This window comes from Saccopteryx leptura, chromosome 4, assembly GCF_036850995.1.
Source record: "Saccopteryx leptura isolate mSacLep1 chromosome 4, mSacLep1_pri_phased_curated, whole genome shotgun sequence".
In the NCBI taxonomy this organism is placed as follows: Eukaryota; Metazoa; Chordata; class Mammalia; order Chiroptera; family Emballonuridae; genus Saccopteryx; species Saccopteryx leptura.
This window is the reverse complement of record NC_089506.1, coordinates 33,355,843-33,373,556: the sequence shown is the minus strand read 5'-3', so window position 1 is coordinate 33,373,556 and position 17,714 is coordinate 33,355,843. Positions and strand designations below refer to the sequence as shown.

Genomic DNA, 17,714 nt, shown 5'->3' with positions numbered 1-17,714 from the left:
CTCATCTTTTATCAGTGCCCTGCCTATGGTCAAGCCAGTGACTATGTTCACATCCGTGACATTCCCACGATCGCCCACCTCTCCTGGCGGAAGGAAGAAAGCTACTGGGGTGGATCAACCCTCCTGGAAAGTTTCCTTATGAAAACGCAGACGGAAGAGCCAGAAGAGTAATGAAAGCAGCAAGCTGCCCAGCCCAGGAAACCACCATGTGCAGACAGAAGAAATGCCTGGGTGTCCCTCCCTAATATCATGGACCCTCTTCTAAGGGAAGAGTGAGGAAGATGTGCACTGACAGAAAAACCTCTTTTTCAACAGAAAAACAGCTCTTTGTCCAGAGCTTGTAGTTGTCCTCATGCTATCTGGCGCCATTCGGTTTCACAGATGGAGAGGTGGCCTGCGGCTGGGCTCATAGAGGCTGCGGCCCAAGCTCCGCACTGCAGCTGTGTGAGGGGGCCACCCACCTGACCTGCTGGGCCCTGATATCCAGCCCTTACATGAGAACCATACCTGTTTTACCAACATCACAGGGTTGTTAGAAATCAAACGAAGCAACATAAAAGCAGGTGTGTGATGCTGTTTTAGAGAACATCAGGGAGGTGGACACACACCACCGTCCCTGAGATGACGAAGGGCTGCCACCACCCACCCGGAAGTGTACTTTCTAGTAAAGAGAAGTTAATCTGGTGAGAAGAAAAAAAGCAGAGCCCAGAAGGTGAGTCAGTGGTGGCTCTGGAACCCCAGACGAATTCCCTGATTAGTAAGCCAGCCTCCTTCCTGCTCCACTCTGTGACCCTGAGGGTGCTGCTGCCACATCTGTGGGAGAAAATCCCTCCTAATAAGGACAGTGGTGACGATGACATGAAAGACTGAAGTGGCCCTGACATGCTGAGGGAGGATAAGTTTGTTTTGGAGCGTGTCCAGTCTTTCCCCACACGCAAGACCTGTGATTGTTTCCTTGTCACTCTAGTGATCCCTGTGCAGAACGTACAGTGAGCCCTTCCCTGACTTTCTCGTAAGAGCTTCTGATTCAGCCTCGCTTCACGCCCCACAGTGGACACAGACGGGGAACTGGAGAAGCAAAAGCGATCCCGCTGAAGTCACCGTGGCTCCCTGAGCTTCCTGATGATGAGAGCGGTGACAGGTCTCCCCACTGCTTCCTCCCTGACAGGCTGCCCCGCCCCCCTGGCAGCCTCACCTTGCGGAGATCCCCCCCTTGGCAGTACTCCATGGCCAGCAGGGGCAAGTCGTTGGGAGCCAAGTTCTGCATCCCCTCAGGGACATCCCGGGCGGCCACCACATTGGGGTGGTTGAGCCTAGAGGGGAAGAAAAACCAATGAAGGAGGAACCTGAGCTTTGGCCCAAACCCACTCCTCACTCTGTGCATGTCTCAGTGAAGCTCGTCTCAAGACAAAGGCCTGGAATAGCCCAGGGCCCTCAGGAGTAAGCAGGAAGACAGAGGTCAGAAACCGGTGCCTCGCCTCACTGCCTGGTCAGTTAGCATCCAGCCTGCTCTACTTTTAGCACCATGAACTTAGGGACTCTGGAGTGCATCAAGGATAAGTTAATTTTCTTTTGAATGCCCCATATCAAGTTCTCATTGTACTTCAAAACTGCTTCTAAAAGCAGAGAAAGTAGACAGACTCCAATCTCGTGCCATTCGAGTCAAGACAGTGTGTGGGTACATGTGCATGCACGTGTGCGGTGTGTGCATGCAGACAGGGTGACGCCTCCCCTCTCTAAGAGGGTCACGGAGGGAGCACTGTTCGAGGTCTTCCACCCTGATGAGGTTGCCGGGAGGGCAGCGCCCATCTAGGGACTGCAGGCCCCGTCTCCACGTTGGAGGAATAAATAGCAATAGCAGGTTCACAGCAGTGGAGAGAACTGGAAATATAGGAGGAAAAGGATTTCTGCTGACAAGGGAAAATTCACTGGGATGACTATTTTAAATGCCTTACTACAATATAACACATAAAGTTGACCCAAAGCCGTTGACAAGGCCCAGCGCTGGACACTAACCATCCCAGCTCTGGAGCCATCCGCCTGGACAGTCCGGCTGGCATCCTGATTGCGGGACTGAGATATGCAGCAGGTGGGGCCGTCGCTCCAGATCCCAGAGTCCAGCTGGCTCTCTCCAGACTTCATTTCAACACCTCATGGTCCCTCAGCTCTGGCAGCACCTTGTCCCCTCCCGCTCCCCCCAGGGTGGCTCTGTTGAAGTGGCTGGGCATGCCGGTGTATCAGGCCCTCACCTTCTCATGATCTGGATCTCCAGGCACCACCGCTCTCGATTCCGGGGGCTGAGCTCCTGCCGGCACTGCTTGATAGCGATCTGCTCACCTGTTTCCTGCAGCGAGAGCACACCGGGAGGGGTCAGCACAACCGATGACCAAACACCGAGAAATCTGCGGGTCAAACCTGAAATTGTCTCCCTGGGGCCCAAAGCATGGATCACAATCACCTCCAGGCTCCTGAGACCCGCATATGTATCCACTGATAGCTATCCCCAAGTCACCTACCAGCCCACCAGGCTGGTCTCCACCCTGCCCTCTGCCCTCCTTATTTCTATCCATCCAGAGTCTCATCAAGGTCTTGCTCCATTCCCACCTCCTCCTCAAGACCTCTGCTGCCCATTCCTGCGTGAGAGATTCCTCATTCCTCTGAACGCTGCCTACTGTCATACCAGGCTGAACCATGACATTGCCATCTCGACCCTTCTGACCTACACAACTGCCACTTCCATATGGTTCATCCTGATAGTTAATACCACATTCTCTTCACATTTCATGTTTCTCTTGAGAGTTTTGTCTCTCCAGAGAAAATGCAAGCCTAGTATAGGAGATAGAAGACAGACTGGTTCAAATTCGAGTTCAGCTATTTACTAGCTCTGTGACCTTGGGAGGACCACTTGGTCTCAGTTTCTTCATCTCTAAAATGGGAATACGGATGCCTAACTTTCAGGACTGTCGTGTAGCTGAACCCCAGCAGTGCCCAGCCGTGAGCATGTCCAGGAACACTCCTGGGGGCACACTCATGGCATGCTAGTATTCATGGCAGTTAAGCAGTTAAAGTCCCCCAAAATTTGGCTCTAACCTTTCCAGCCATTCTCACACAACTGACCGCAGGCACCTGACACTGCAGCTAGGTTAGACCACCTGTCCCGCTCCCGTGCTTTTCTCGTCTGGGCCCTTGCAGGGCACAGGCACTACAGTCTCTACTGCAAGGGACTCTTGCCCTCCTCTCTAAACATGTAACTCCACTGTACATACCAACCAAAGATTTATTTTCTGTAGGGTCATAGGGTAATTTTCTCTCCTTTGTTAAACTGTAAGCTTGTTATCCTCGTGCACTTTAACCTCTACTCTAATAACTAGCACAACTGAGACTTTGTGAATGGAAAAGAAGGTAATCAATAAAATTTTTATGGCCTGACCGAGCGGTGACGCAGTGGATTGAGAGTCGGACTGGGACGCAGAGTACCCAGGTTCAAAAACCCAAGGTCTCCAGCTTGAGCGTGGGCTCATCTGGCTTGAGTGCAGGTGCGCCAGCTTGAGCATGGGGTCGCTGGTTTGAGCATAGGATCATAGACATGACCCCATGGTTGCTGGCTTGAGCCCAAAGGTCACTGGCTTGAGCCCAAGATTGCTGGCTTGAGCAAGGGGTCACTCACTCTGCTGTAGCCCCCCAACCCCGGTCAAGGCATATATGAAAAAGCAAGTCAATGAACAACTAAAAAGGAGCTGCAACAAAGAATTGATGCTTCTCATCTCTCCCCATTCCTACCTGTCTGTCCCTCTCTCTGACTCTGTCTGTCACAAATAAAATTAAATTAAAATAAATTAATAATAAATTAATAAAATAAAATTTTTTGAATAATTAACTGACTGTCTGGGTCCTGAGGATTAAGTCTTCCCTTCTCCTTGCTCTAGGCAGCAGCATGGAGCCACAGGAGACAGACTAAAAGTGGGGACCCTGAGGCAGCAGCACGGGCAGTGACTCCAGCCTTGGCCACTCTGACCGCCACAAGGCTACTCTGCTTCCACCTCCGTGGAGGCCTCCAGGATTGCTGAGGGACAACAGCTGCCTCTGGCTGTGGTTTTGGTAGCATCAGTCAGGGAGCTGGTCCGGCCATCGGCTAGCAAGCTATCCCCCATATGTTCTGTGCACCTGCAGCAAGAACCTCCCCACCAGCCCCAGACTCAATATGCACCCTAGGAGAGCCACAGCCTGCAGGATGGCACAGTGTCCATCAATAAGAAAAGATCTGAAAACCATACGAAAATCTTACTGTTGCCCAATTGAAGGTTATCCTCGAGGTCCTGTCAGACTACTTTCTCATTTTATGAAAATGTCTACCGAAAGTAATTCATGTGTACCAATTCATATGGTGCTAATAGGACCCAAAAAAAAGCACATCAAGCATTGTGGCTAGACCTCCCAGTATGCATGTGGCTGTCCGGACAGTAGAGGGGCATCATGTCCACGCATTTACCAAACTAGCCATGATCCCTGCAGAACAGGGACCTGTCCAGGAAGAAAAGAAAAAATGGAAGTCTCCAAACACAAGTACAAGTCATCTAATAAGACCACTGAATCACTCCTCAATAAACCAGTCCCTATAACTGACGGTCAAAAACTACAAGCTTCAGAAAGGAGGTGGAAGCATCTCTGACCCTTACAGCGCCAATGCCAGGAAACAGATACTAAACACCTCGAAGACACTCTCAGAAGTCGCTTTTATCAAATCCCGCTATTGCTGTGGTTAAGCGCTCTGTCATGCAGTTACCTCATACGCCTACCTTGTTTTTAGCAGCTCTACTGAGACATATTCACATACCGGTATAATTAATTTACATATCCAAAGTATACGATTGAATGGTTTGGGGTATACTCTGAGCGGTACAACCAAAACCACAATCAATTTTAGAACATGTTTAGCATCCTCCAGAGAAACCCCAGGCCCTCAGCAGTCACTCCCCTTCTTACCCTCAACCCCTTCAGCCCTAGGCAACTACCAATCTACAGCTCTACAGATTGGCCTGTTCCGGGCATTTCATAAAAATGGGATCACACAATATGTAGCCTTTTGTGATGGCATCTTTCACTTAGCATGTTTCTAAAGCTCACCCATGCTTTAGCCACATGCCTCCTTTTGTAACAACAGAGTCCTAGGTGTAGCCCATAGTAGTCGGAGTTGATAACCAGTTTCTGCTGTATCGTTCACATAGTTTGCTATTAGATCCTTGATCCTTGCCTAGATTCCAAAGCTCTGAAGATGTTTAAAAATTGCAAATTCTGTTCCTACTGAACCAGTTAGCACAGCTGTGCAAGTGAACTTGGGTAGAAGTCCACCTAATACTTTTCAAGAGTTAGGAAACGTGTCAAAAGAACACTATTTCTTCAGTCGATGTAGACTTATTACATCTCACAAAATGTCCTTCCCTCTCTACATCAGGAACGTCTGAATGCCTCTGCCTGTTCTCAACTGATTGGAATTTGATTTCAAGTTTCACTTCACACTAGTGTTCACACTAACATTTTTGCCCATTTCTCTGGTGGTAACTTCATCACTAGCAGCTCTCACCTGCCATTTTGGATGCTTGTTTCCAGTCAGATGGGCTCCCAGAGAAACTCAGACTGTGGAATGAAGAGCTCTACAAGTGAGAGAAGACTGATGGGCCAAGCTGCAAATGAGGGGACACTGTTGATAGCATCCACTCAGCATGTGAAGTTTTGATGGACAGACTTATAAGCAACAGTTTAGCAGAAGACAGTCATGGCCTGTTACCTCAGAATGACTGAGTTTAAACCAAGGTATTTTTAAATGTGCACCTATTTTAACTTCAATTCACAGAATGGTGTTAATTTTCAATGGCTGCTGTAACAAGTTGTGCTGTAACAGGTGGGGGGTGGGGTGGGTACGCCCCTCCACTACATAATACCTTCCTGGACTCCCCAGGATCATCAGGATAAACAGAGCCTCTGAAGACTGGAGTTCAAAGTCCTGCAGGATGTGGTCATGCCTACCCTTCAGCCTCCTCACTCTATGTGCCAGATCCCAACCTATGGCCTTTGCTCATGCTGTACCCACCCCCCACAAATTCAATGGCTTAAAATAACAAAAATTTATTTCCTTAACGTTCTGGAGGTGAGAATCTAGCACAGGTCTCACTGGACTAAAATCAAGATGTTAGCAGGGCCATTTTTCTTTCTGGAGGCTCTAGGGGAGAATGCATTTCCTTGCTTTTCCAGCTTCTGGATGGAGGTTTCATGCATTCCTTGGCTCAGGGCCCCTTCCTCCATCCTCAAAGCCAACAAAGACCGGTTGAGTCTTTGTCACACTGCATCACTCAGACACTTATCCTCTTGCCTCCCTCATCCAACTGAGGATAATCTCATCTAAAGTCAGTTGATTAGCAACTTTAATTTCATCTATGCTCTTAATTCCCCTTTGCTGTGTAACCTCAGGTAGTTACAAGTTCAGGAAATTAGGACATATAGACATATTTCGTAGGGGCCATGACTTTACCTACCATAAATAGTACATGCTTCCTTCATAAAAAAATGACAGATAAGTCAAACCCAAAAAGTATATTTATTAAGTGACTTAGAAAATATTTTATACTCTATCTATACATTGGATAACTATAGATAATTGTAGTGTTCTGATCAACACAAACACTGGCTCTAACATACCTGTCACCTGGACCAACCCAGAATCCAGGAATAAACTTTGATATGGAAGATTGATATTAAAGATTGAAGATTTGATAATGGCCTAAATATTTAAACTCAATCTAAAGAGTGAATTTAGTCATATGAACACTGGAATAAATGGGCATACAGACCAAACAAAACTGACTTTCTATCTGTGGAGTTCTGCTTAGTCTCACAGTTATGGGGGAAACCCTAACTTCCTACGCCTGGGGACGTCCCATACAGGTATAGATGCACAAACCATTGTTAAACAGTGGCCCTCTAGGAAATACTCTAAAACATTCCAGTTTTTCCTGAGTAATGTTTAACTTGAAATACAAACTCAAACACTTTCTGTTCTAGAAAGCAAAATTCAATGAAAACAATACAGAAATAGACTATGAGTACAGTTTTGAAACCCAGGGGACTTCGATCTTCACCAGCAATGGAACTCAAATGGCAGTGGGTGACTTTCTTTATTCAGCCTAGAACCCCCTACTCTCAGCTCAGTTCTTTGGAATCCTAGACTTGACTAGAACCATCTCACTATCCAACTCATAGTAAGTGGATTCCTCATTTGGGACAAAATTTTAATTGGTTTATATTTCGAGAAATGGAGAAAGGGGCCAACAGTATTATCTATGTTGGATGTAGTTCTTATAAAGGTCCTTAGGAGCCTCTTTGATGCTTCGCTCTTTGTACATGAAAACGTAAAACTTGTGTATAAATGTGAGTGCACTATAAAGTGGAGGAAGCAGAAAGGTGGTGGGGGGAGACTCATTCTCAGACTTCTGCCAGCTACTGAAAACTGCCAAGGCACAAGTGATCTGGAAGGTTAGTTTATACAGAAGATGAAGCAGCATCCCAAACAAGCAAGGGGAAACTCATAGGAAGCCAAAAAGTACATTCAAACCCTTAACACAAAAATTTCAGTCTCTTGGTGAACATGTTAAGGACGCTACTCTTTTATGGATTCTTGCTGTATTGGCCAGGAGTTTGCTTAAAGGCTTTAATCACTGTAAAAAAAATGGAGGACTGGATAAAGAAGATGTGGCACATATACACCATGGTATACTATTCAGCAATAAGAAATGATGACATCGGATCACTTACAACAAAATGGTGGGATCTTGATAACATTGTTCGGAGTAGAATGTGTAAATCGGAAAAAAACAAGAACTGCGGGATTCCATACATTGGTGGGACATAAAAAACGAGACTAAGAGACATGGACAAGAATGTGGTGGTTACAGGGGGTGGGGGGAGGGAAGGAGGGAGAGGGGGAGGGGTGGGGGAGGGGCACAAAGAGGGCTAGATGGAGGGTGACGGAGGACAATCTGACTTTGGGTGATGGGTATGCAACAGAATTGAATGACAAGATGACCTGGACATGTTTTCTTTGAATATATGTACTATATATGTACCCTGATTTATTGATGTCACCCCATTAAAATAAAAATTTATTTATTAAAAAAAATCAGTCTCTTGTTACCATGGCAACCATCCAACAGACCACTGTGGGATAAGGGGGCGATTAGTAATTACTTCCTTGTTCTTTCTCAGACCTCCAAAATGAATGTTCCAGAAAGGAGGTACAAAGCTGGGCCCAGAGAGATCCCAGGGATAGAACCCAGGCCTGAGAGTCAAAAGGTTCAAGGTCTGACTGCAGCTTCACCCAACTCAACAGCACTGATCAGTCTACACTGAGTGAGCTCTGACTTCAATCCACTTACTTCAGTGTAAACACTCAACGGACCCTGCAGTCTCCAAATTCACCCACAGGGCCCGAGGGTGAAGTTGGTCAGGGTGTAACACCCTCATCCTTCATCTGGTGTGTGTCACTGAGCCCATTACTTAAGTTTCAGGGTCTTTAACCACAAGATGGAGATGGCTCTGCCCCCTGCCCTGTTGTCAGTTACAGTGAGATGGAGTGTCTGCAAACAGTGAACCTTGAGTAAATCACAGTGGGATCATTTCCTTTCTCCCGCCCAATGCTGCTGCTGCTCTACCCCTGAAGTGCCCTGTCTTCTCCCATCAGACTGTCTACAGCAAGGGTCGCCAAACTGCGGCCCCCTGAGGCCATCTATCCGGCCCCTGCTGCTCTCCGGAAGGGGCACCTTTCATTGGTGGTCAGTGAGAGAAACACACTGACCATCTCATTAACCAAAAGCAGGCCCATAGTTCCCATTGAAATACTGGTCAGTTTGTTGACTTAAATTTACTTGTTCTTTATTTTAAATATTATATTTGTTCCCATTTTGATTTTTTACTTTAAAATAAGATATGTGCAGTGTGCATAGGGATTTGTTCATAGTTTTTTTTTATAGTCAGGCCTTCCAACGGTCTGAGGGACAGTGAACTGGCCCCCTGTGTAAAAGTTTGGGGACCCTTGGTCTACAGTCTACTTCCTTTCAAGATCCTGCTTAAGTTCCCTTTCCTCTGGAAGCCTTTGCTGTCCTCTGAGCACTCAAGAAACAATACAGATAAAGCACCTAGACCACCTGCACATGACACTCTTGATAAATAGTAGCCATTACTATTTCCACACAATCTGGTGCTTATAGATATACTTGCCATATTCCTAAGTATCCATTTTCTCTTCTTGATGAAAACATAAGCACATTGAGAACAAGGTCCTTTTTCCCCCTGATGGATCTATGATGGAGCTTACATCAGTCCTCAGTAAATTCTTTGTGAACTAATGTCTTTTTTTCCTTATTGATTTTAATTTATTGTGTTTACATAGATTCAGGTGTCCCACTGAATACATCCCCCCACCCCCGTGTTCCCCTCAACATCCCCCTTGCTCCCCTCCCCCTAACATCATCCTCCCACCTTCCCTCCAGGATTTGCTTTTCTGCTCTCTAAAATGCTTTGTTTTATATATATAATTTCACCAATCTCTTTCCCTTCTCTGATCCCATCCTCTCATTCGCTTTCCCTCTGGTCCCTTTGATCCCACCTTTGCCTCTATTCCGTTCCTCAGTTCACATTGTTCATTGGATTCCTCAAATGATTGAGGTCATATGGTATTTTTCTTTCTCTGCCTGGCTTATTTCACTTAACGTAATAGTTTCCAGGTCCATCCATGTTGTCACAAAAGTAAGATTTCCTTCTTTTTCATGGCCCCATAGTATTCCATGGTGTGTATGTGCCACTGCTTTTCAATCCACTTGTACACTGACAGACACTTGGGCTGTTTCCAGATCTTGGCTATTGTGAACAATGCTGCCATAAACATGGGGGTGCATTTCTTTTTTTTTTCTTTTTTGTACTTTTCTGAAGCTGGAAACGGGGAGGCAGTCAGACTCCCACATGCGCCCGACTGGGATTCACCCAGCACGCCCACAAGGGGGCGATGTTCTGCCCATCTGGGGTGTCACTCTGTCGAGACCAGAGCCACTCTAGCACCTGGGGCAGAGGCCAAGGAGCCATCCCCAGCGCCCGGTCCATCTTTTACTCCAATGGAGCTTTGGCTGCGGGAGGGGAAGAAAGAGAAAGAGAGGAAGGAGAGGGGGAGGGGTGGAGAAGCAGATGGGCACCTCTCCTGTGTGCCCTGGCCAGGAATAGAACCCAGGGCTTCCGCACACCAGGCCGACGCTCTACCACTGAGTCAACCGGCCAGGGCCGAAGGGGGTGCATTTCTTCTTTTGAATCAGTGATTTGGTGTTCTTAGGATATATTCCTAAAAGTGGGATAGCTGGGTCAAAAGGCAGTTCCATTTTTAATTTTTTGAGGAATCTAAATACTGTTTTCCACAGTGGCTGCACCAGTCTGCATTCCCACCAGCAGTGCAGGAGGGTTCCCTTTTCTCCACATCCTCACCAGCACTTATTCTGTGTTGTTTTGTTAATGAGCACCATTCTGAGTGGTGTGAGGTGATATCACATTGTGGTTTTAATTTGCATTTCTCTAATGATTAGTGATGTTGAACATTTTTTCATCTGCCTATTGGCCATCTGTATGTCCTCTTTGGAGAAGTGTCTATTCATTTCTTGTGCCCGTTTTTTTTATTTGATTGTTTATCTTTCTGGTGTTGAGTTTTATATGTTCTTTATATATTTTGGTTATTAACCCCTTATCAGACATATTGTCAAATATGTTCTCCCATTGTGTGGTTTGTCTTTTTATTTTGTTCATATTGTCTTTAGCTGTGCAAAAGCTTTTCAGTTTGATATAGTCCTATTTGTTCATCCTGTCCTTTATTTCACTTGCCTGTGGAGATAAGTCAGCAAATATATTGCTGCGAGAAATGTCGGAGAGCTTACTGCCTATGTTTTCTTCTAAGATGCTTATGGTTTCACGACTTACATTTAAGTCTTTTATCCATTTTGAGTTTATTTTTGTGCATGGTGTAAGCTGGTGATCTGATTTCACTTTTTTTGCAAGTAGCTGTCCAATTTTCCCAGCACCATTTGTTAAAGAGTCTGTCTTTACTCCATTGTATGCTCTTACCTCCTTTGTCAAATATCAATTGTCCATAAAGGTGTGGGTTTATTTCTGGGTTCTCTGTTCTGTTCCATTGATCTATATGCCTGTTCTTATGCCAGTACCAAGCTGTTTTGAGTACAATGCCCTTATAATATAACTTGATATCAGGAAGTGTGATACCACACACTTTCTCTTTCTTTCAAGATTGCTGAGGCTACTTGTGTTCTTTTTTGGTTCCATATAAATTTTTGGAATATTTGTTCTATATCTTTGAAGTATGTGATTGGTATTTTAATAGAAATTATATTAAATTTATAAATTGCTTTGGGTAATATAGATATCTTAATTATGTTTATTCTTCCATGAACACAGTATATGCTTCCACTTGTTTGTTATCTTCCTTGATTTCTTTTATCAATGTTTTATAATTTTCTGAGTACAAGTCTTCAACCTCTTTGGTTAAATTTACTCCTAGGTACTTTTGTTGTTGTTGTTGCAATAGTGAAGGGGGTCGTTTTCTTAATTTCTCTTTCAGAAAGTTCATTGTTAGTGTATAAAAATGCCTCTGTTTTCTGAATATTAATTCTATATCCTGCCACCTTGCTGAATTCACTTATCAGGTCCAGTAGTTTTCTGACTGAGACTTTAGTGTTTTCTATGTACAGTATCATATCATCAGCAAATAATGATAATTTTACTTCTTCTTTTCCAATTGGGATGCCTTTTATTTCTTCTTGTTGTCTGACTGCTGTGGCTAGGACTTCTAGAACTATGCTGAATAAGAGTGGTGAAAGGGGACACCCCTGCCTTGTTCCTGATCTTAAGGGGATTGCTTTTAATTTTTGCCCATTGAGTATGATGTTAGCTGTGAGTTTGTCATAGATGGCCATTATCATGTTGAGGTATGTTCCCCGTATTCCCACTTTGCTGAGAGTTTTGATCATAAATGGGTAAATTTTATCAAATGCTTTTTCTGCATCTATTGATATTATCATGTGATTTTTCTCCTTTATGTTTATGTGATGAATCACACTGATGGATTTGTGAATACTGTACCAGCCTTGCCTCCCCAGAATAAATCCCACTTGATCATGATGTATGATTTTTTTCATGTATTGCTGGATCCGTTTTGCTGTTATTTTGTTGAGAATTTTAGCATCTGAATTCATCAGGGATATTGACCTATAGTTTTCTTTCTTTGTAGTGTCTTTGCCCGGTTTTGGAATCAGAATTATGCTTGTCTCATAAAAGGTGCTTGGAAGTCTTCCCTCCCCTTGAAGTTTTTGAAATAGCTTGAGAAGGATAGGAGTTAGTTCTTCTTTGAACATTTGGTAAAATTCACCTATAAAGCCATCTGGCCCAGGGCTTTTGTTTGTTGGGAGTTTTTTGATAACTATTTCGATTTCATTTGTTATAATCGGTCTGTTTAGGTTTTCCGATTCTTCCAGATTGATTTTTTTTGGAAGATTATATGTTTCAAGCAATTTGTCCATTTCACCTAGGTTGTCTAATTTTTTGGCATACAGTGCTTCATAATATTTTCTTACAATCCTTTGTATTTCTGCTGTGTCTGTTGTTACTTCTCCAATCTCATTTTTAATTTTATTTATTTGAGTCCTCTCTCTTTTTTTCATGGTGAGTCTGGTTAAAGGTTGGTCAGTCTTGTTTACCTTTTCAAAGAACCAGCTCTTGGTTTCACTGATCCTCGGTATTGTTTTTTTAGCCTCTATGTCACTTATTTCCACTCTGATCTTTATTATTTCCTTCCTTCTACTTCCTCTGGGCTTTACTTGCTGTTCTTTTTCTAGTTCTTTTAGATGTAGGGTCAAGTTGTTTATTTGAGCTTTTTCTAGCTTCTTGAGGTATGCCTGTAATGCTATGAACTTCTCTCTCAGGACTGCTTTTGCTGTGTCCCATAAATTTTGAGTTGTTGTATGTTCATTTTCATTTGTTTCAAGGAAATTTTTTATTTCTTCCTTGATCTCATTGTTAACCCATTAGTTATTTAATAACATGCTATTTAGTTTCCAGGTGTTTGAGTGTTTTTCAATTTTCTATTGTAGTTGATTTCTTGTTTCATGCCACTGTGATCAGAGAAGATGCTTGATATGATTTCAATCTTCTTAAATCTACTGAGACTCGTATTGTATCCTAATGTGGTCTATCCTAGAGAATGTACCATAAGCACTTGAAAAGAATGTATATACTGCTGCTTTAGGGTGAAAGGTTCTGAAGATATCTACTAAATCCAGTTGATCTAGTGTATCCTTTAAGTCTGCTGTTTCTTTGTTAATTTTCTTTCTTGAGGATCTCTCCAGTGAAGTTAGTGGGGTATTGAAATCCCCTACTATTATAGTATTGCTGTTGATCTCGCCCTTTATGTCCATCAAAATCTGCTTTATATATTTAGGTGCTTCTATATTAGGTGCATAGATATTTATAATAGTTATTATCTTCCTGTTGGATTACTCCCTTTATCATTATGTAGTGACCTTCTTTATCCCTTACTATAGCCTTTGTTTTAAAGTCTGTTTTGTCTGATATAAGTACTGCTACTCCAGCTTTTTCATTTATTTCCCTTTGCATGAAATATTTTTTCCATCCCTTTACTTTTTAGTCCATGTGTACCTTTTGTTTTGAGGTGGGTCTCTTGTGGACAGCATATGTACGGATCCTGTTTTCTTATCCATGCAGCTACCCTATGTCTTTTGATTGGAGCATTTAATCCATTTACATTTAAGGTTATTATTGATATGCAGTTGTTTATTGCCATTCATTTTTTTTTTTTATTTATATATATATATTTAATTTTCTGAAGCTGGAAACGGGGAGAGACAGTCAGACAGACTCCTGCATGCGCCCAACCGGGATCCACCCGGCACGCCCACCAGGGGCGACGCTCTGCCCACCAGGGGGCGATGCTCTGCCCCTCCGGGGCGTTGCTCTGCTGCGACCAGAGCCACTCTAGCGCCTGGGGCAGTGGCCAAGGAGCCATCCCCAGCACCCGGGCCATCTTTGCTCCAATGGAGCCTCGGCTGCAGGAGGGGAAGAGAGAGACAGAGAGGAAGGAGCGGGGGGGGGGTGGAGAAGCAAATGGGCGCTTCTCCTATGTGCCCTGGCCGGGAATCGAACCCGGATCCCCCGCACACCAGGCCGACGCTCTACCGCTGAGCCAACCGGCCAGGGCCATTGCCATTCATTCTTTAAATCTACATTCCTCTTTTACTAGATTTTTTCCCCCCGTTTTGTTTACAACAGGCCCCTTAACATTTCTTGCTGCATTGGTTTGGTTGTAACGAGTTCTTTGAGGTTTTTTGTTTGTTTTTGTTTATTTTTGTCTGGGAAGCTTTTTATTTCTCCTTTAATTTTAAACAATAGCCTTGCTGGATAAAGAAGTCTTGGTTGTAGGCTCTTGTTCTGCATTACTTTGAATATTTGTCATTCCCTTCTGGCCTCAAGTGTTTCTGTTGAAAAGTCAGATGTCATCCTTATGGGGATTCCTTTGTAAATGATTGCTTTTCTCTTGAAGCTTTTAGTATTCTTTCTTTATCTCTTAGCTTTGGTATTTTAATTATGATGTGTCTTGGTGTAGGTCTCTTTGGGTTCCTCTTTAATGGGATCCTCTGTGCTTCTTGAACTTGTGTGGCTTTTTCCTGCATCAATTTAGGGAAGTTTTCAGCTATGATTTCTTCAATCAGGTTCTCTATCCCTTGTTCCCTCTCTTCTCCTTCAGGAACCCCTATTATGCGGATGTTGTTTCTCTTCATGTCACAAAGCTCTTATAGTTTCCTCAGACTTTTTGATCCTTTCTTTTTGCTGTTCTGCTTCCATGCTTTTGCTTATCTTGTCTCTAAGTTGCTGATTTACTCCTCTGCTTCATCCAGCCTGCTTTTAATTCCTTCTAGTGTAGTCTTCATTTCTGATATTGTTTGTCATTTCTGATTCTTTTTTATAATTTCAATGTCCTTTTTGATGCCTACTATCTCATTGTTTAGGTGTTCATTTTGTCCATCTATTGTTGCTCTAAGATCCTTGAGCATCCTAACAATCATTATTCTAAACTCTGCATCTGGTATCTTGTTTAGTTCCATCTCATTCAGTTCTTTTTCTGGTTATTTCTCTTGTTGATTCATTTGAATTGTATTTCTCTGTCTTCTCATTTTGTCTCTATATAGACTGCTCCTTTGGCTGTGTTGTTTATGTAGCAGCTGAGTATAGGGTTGGTGTTGTCTGCCTCCAGCTTTCAGTTGTGTTGTTTCTAGATCTTCTTGGGTTGGCTTCAGCTGTTTATAATCCACTGTGGGCTACTTGTCTGCTGCTACTGCTCTTTTTGCTGTTTGTGACAGCATTTTCTATGCCTTAGCTGGGTCAAGTGTGAGGAGCCTTTCCTTAAGAAACCACTCTAACTAGGGTTGTTAGGTCCTGAGCTGATGCTCTCCATATCTGGCCACTGGATGTACCAGTCCTGGACCTCCCTGGCAGGAACCTGGTGCAGACCAGTGAGGGTCACTGTTTTTGACTGGCCCTTAGCAACCTTCTTGGAGCTACAGGCGATCCAGAATTTGTGGCTGCCTCTGCTGAGCCCTGATGCCATTGTAAATATCAGCTGCACTCCTAGGCTGGCTTTTATCTACTCTTGGCTAGTGTGTGTGGCCTCTCTATTCCTGAAGTGTAGTCTTTCTTATGGCTCCCCCACCGCCTCTGACTCCTCAGGCAGTCTCAAGCACTGGCACAGGCTCACCACGGCAACTCGGGCTGCTCCATTGAGGTGGGACACACCTCTTCAGGCTCTGCCCCTCACCTTCGCAGCAGCGGGCTGCTGGGTTCCACCCCCACTGGGGCACTGGCTGCCTCTCTGGGCTCCGCCCAGGCGGGCACATGGGACACCTCTCCAGGCTCTGCCCCTCGCCATCGCTGCGAGCAGGAGACCTCACTGGGCTCCACCCCATCTGCCCCACGGGCCAAGCACCTGGGCTGCCATGGCAGCCAGGCCCTCCCGTCCTTCGGCGGGTACCCAGCAGGTTGGGGGGGAGCTGTGTAGCCCAGACCTCAGCACTCAAAACCTATGTCCCTGATGAGCTGCCTGCTTCTAAGTGTCTGTCTGCACTGACTGGAGCAGGAGAGCCTCTGGTGGGTGGGGTAGTTGCTTCCCTTTGCTGGTTTGGTTCTCCCAGGAAGAATGGCCTCTTTAGGTTTAGGAAGTGACACTGTACAGGTGTCAGGGTAGCTGTCCCCCACAGTTTCTCCCTGTGCCCTCAAGACTACACTCTCCTCTCGCAACTCCAGTCCTCTCGGTGCTCCTCACTTCTGGAGCCCCGGGTAAGTGGCTGTGAGCAAGGTTTTCTGCGCAGTCCCTTTAAGATGGGAGTCTGGGTCTGAGAGTTTTGTCTCCTTCTTGCAAACAGTAATCCAGCTCTTCTTTCAGCTAAATACTGTCCATACACCTCCTCTAGTCTCTGGGGCTCCAGGCTGGGGTTCCAGTCCTGGGGCTGAGGACCCACAACTCTCCGGGCAACCCACCCCGCCGTGAGAGACCCTCTGGACCACCTCTCACTCTTGGGTGCGGGGCAGCCCTTTCCGCGTCTTCACCTTTCCTACCAGCTCAGTGTGGTTCCTTCAGTGATGCTTGGTTATACATTCCTCTTAGTTTAGTCCAAAATTGGTTTTTCAAGATAATTGTTCCTAAGTTAAGTTATAATCCACTTTGGTTCTGGGAGGTGGGAGTTGTAACGTCTGCCTACTCCGTTGCCATTTTCCCTCATCCCCTGACCAGGAATTGAACCCAGAACATCCATATACTGAGCCGACACTCTATCCACTGAGCCACCATCCAGGGCCTTTAGCACTATTTATACTCAGAATGTTGAATCCAGGGGCTGGAAGTATCAACTCATAGTTGCTTCTCATATGTGCCTTGACTGGGTAAACCTGGGGCTTTGAACCGGTGAGTGACCTCAGCATTCCAGGTCGAGACTTTATCCACTGTACCACCACAGGTCAGGTTTTTCTTTTTTTGTTTTAAAATCACGACAGAAGCAATAACCAAAACCAAGTGGACACAGGTCACCCAATGAGTCCTGCCCTCATGCAGACCCCCCAGAGTGCTAGGTCCTTGCTGTGTCCAGGACAGGCTCCATGGAGAAAGCTGTCCAAGCCTTCCTCATTTGTGAACTAATGTCTTTAAGACTCCAAAACACACAGATAAGCTAAAGCGAGCTTAGTCTTCTCCAGTGAAGGGACAAGAAAAGTTACTACTACGTCACAGAAGGGATGATTCATAATATTCTACCTTACCTTTTATATCTACCTAACAGCCAGTGCACACATTACCTCATTTCATCCTCACACAAGTCTTCTGGGACCCAAGACAGTGCTTCCCAGACACGTTCCCATCAACATACAGAGAGAGCCCATTTACAAGGCATCCTAGGACTTTTCCAGATGCTTGCAGAGCGGCTGCCTATGTCTGGCTCAGAGCCAAGGGAATCAATATCTTAGCAACCTCAAAAATTCCTGGGGGAACTTGTGACCCAAAGCCATGAAGCTGACAATAACAGAGCTAGGCTTTGAACCCAGTGCTGTGTGAGTCA

The 17,714-nt window shown here is 44.9% G+C and overlaps 1 protein-coding gene across 2 annotated transcripts in view; it reads right to left on the bottom strand.

Moving 5' to 3' along the window:
• IKBKB (inhibitor of nuclear factor kappa B kinase subunit beta) overlaps positions 1-17,714 on the bottom strand; it is a 65,525-nt gene that overhangs the window by 42,227 nt on the left and 5,584 nt on the right. For both annotated transcript variants that reach the window (XM_066380416.1, XM_066380415.1), the window contains 2 exons: positions 2,250-2,344; positions 1,196-1,313 (listed from right to left, as the gene is read on the bottom strand). In XM_066380416.1, the coding sequence (XP_066236513.1) occupies positions 1,196-1,313; positions 2,250-2,344 (213 nt within the window). The remainder of the gene's footprint in view (positions 1-1,195; positions 1,314-2,249; positions 2,345-17,714) is intronic.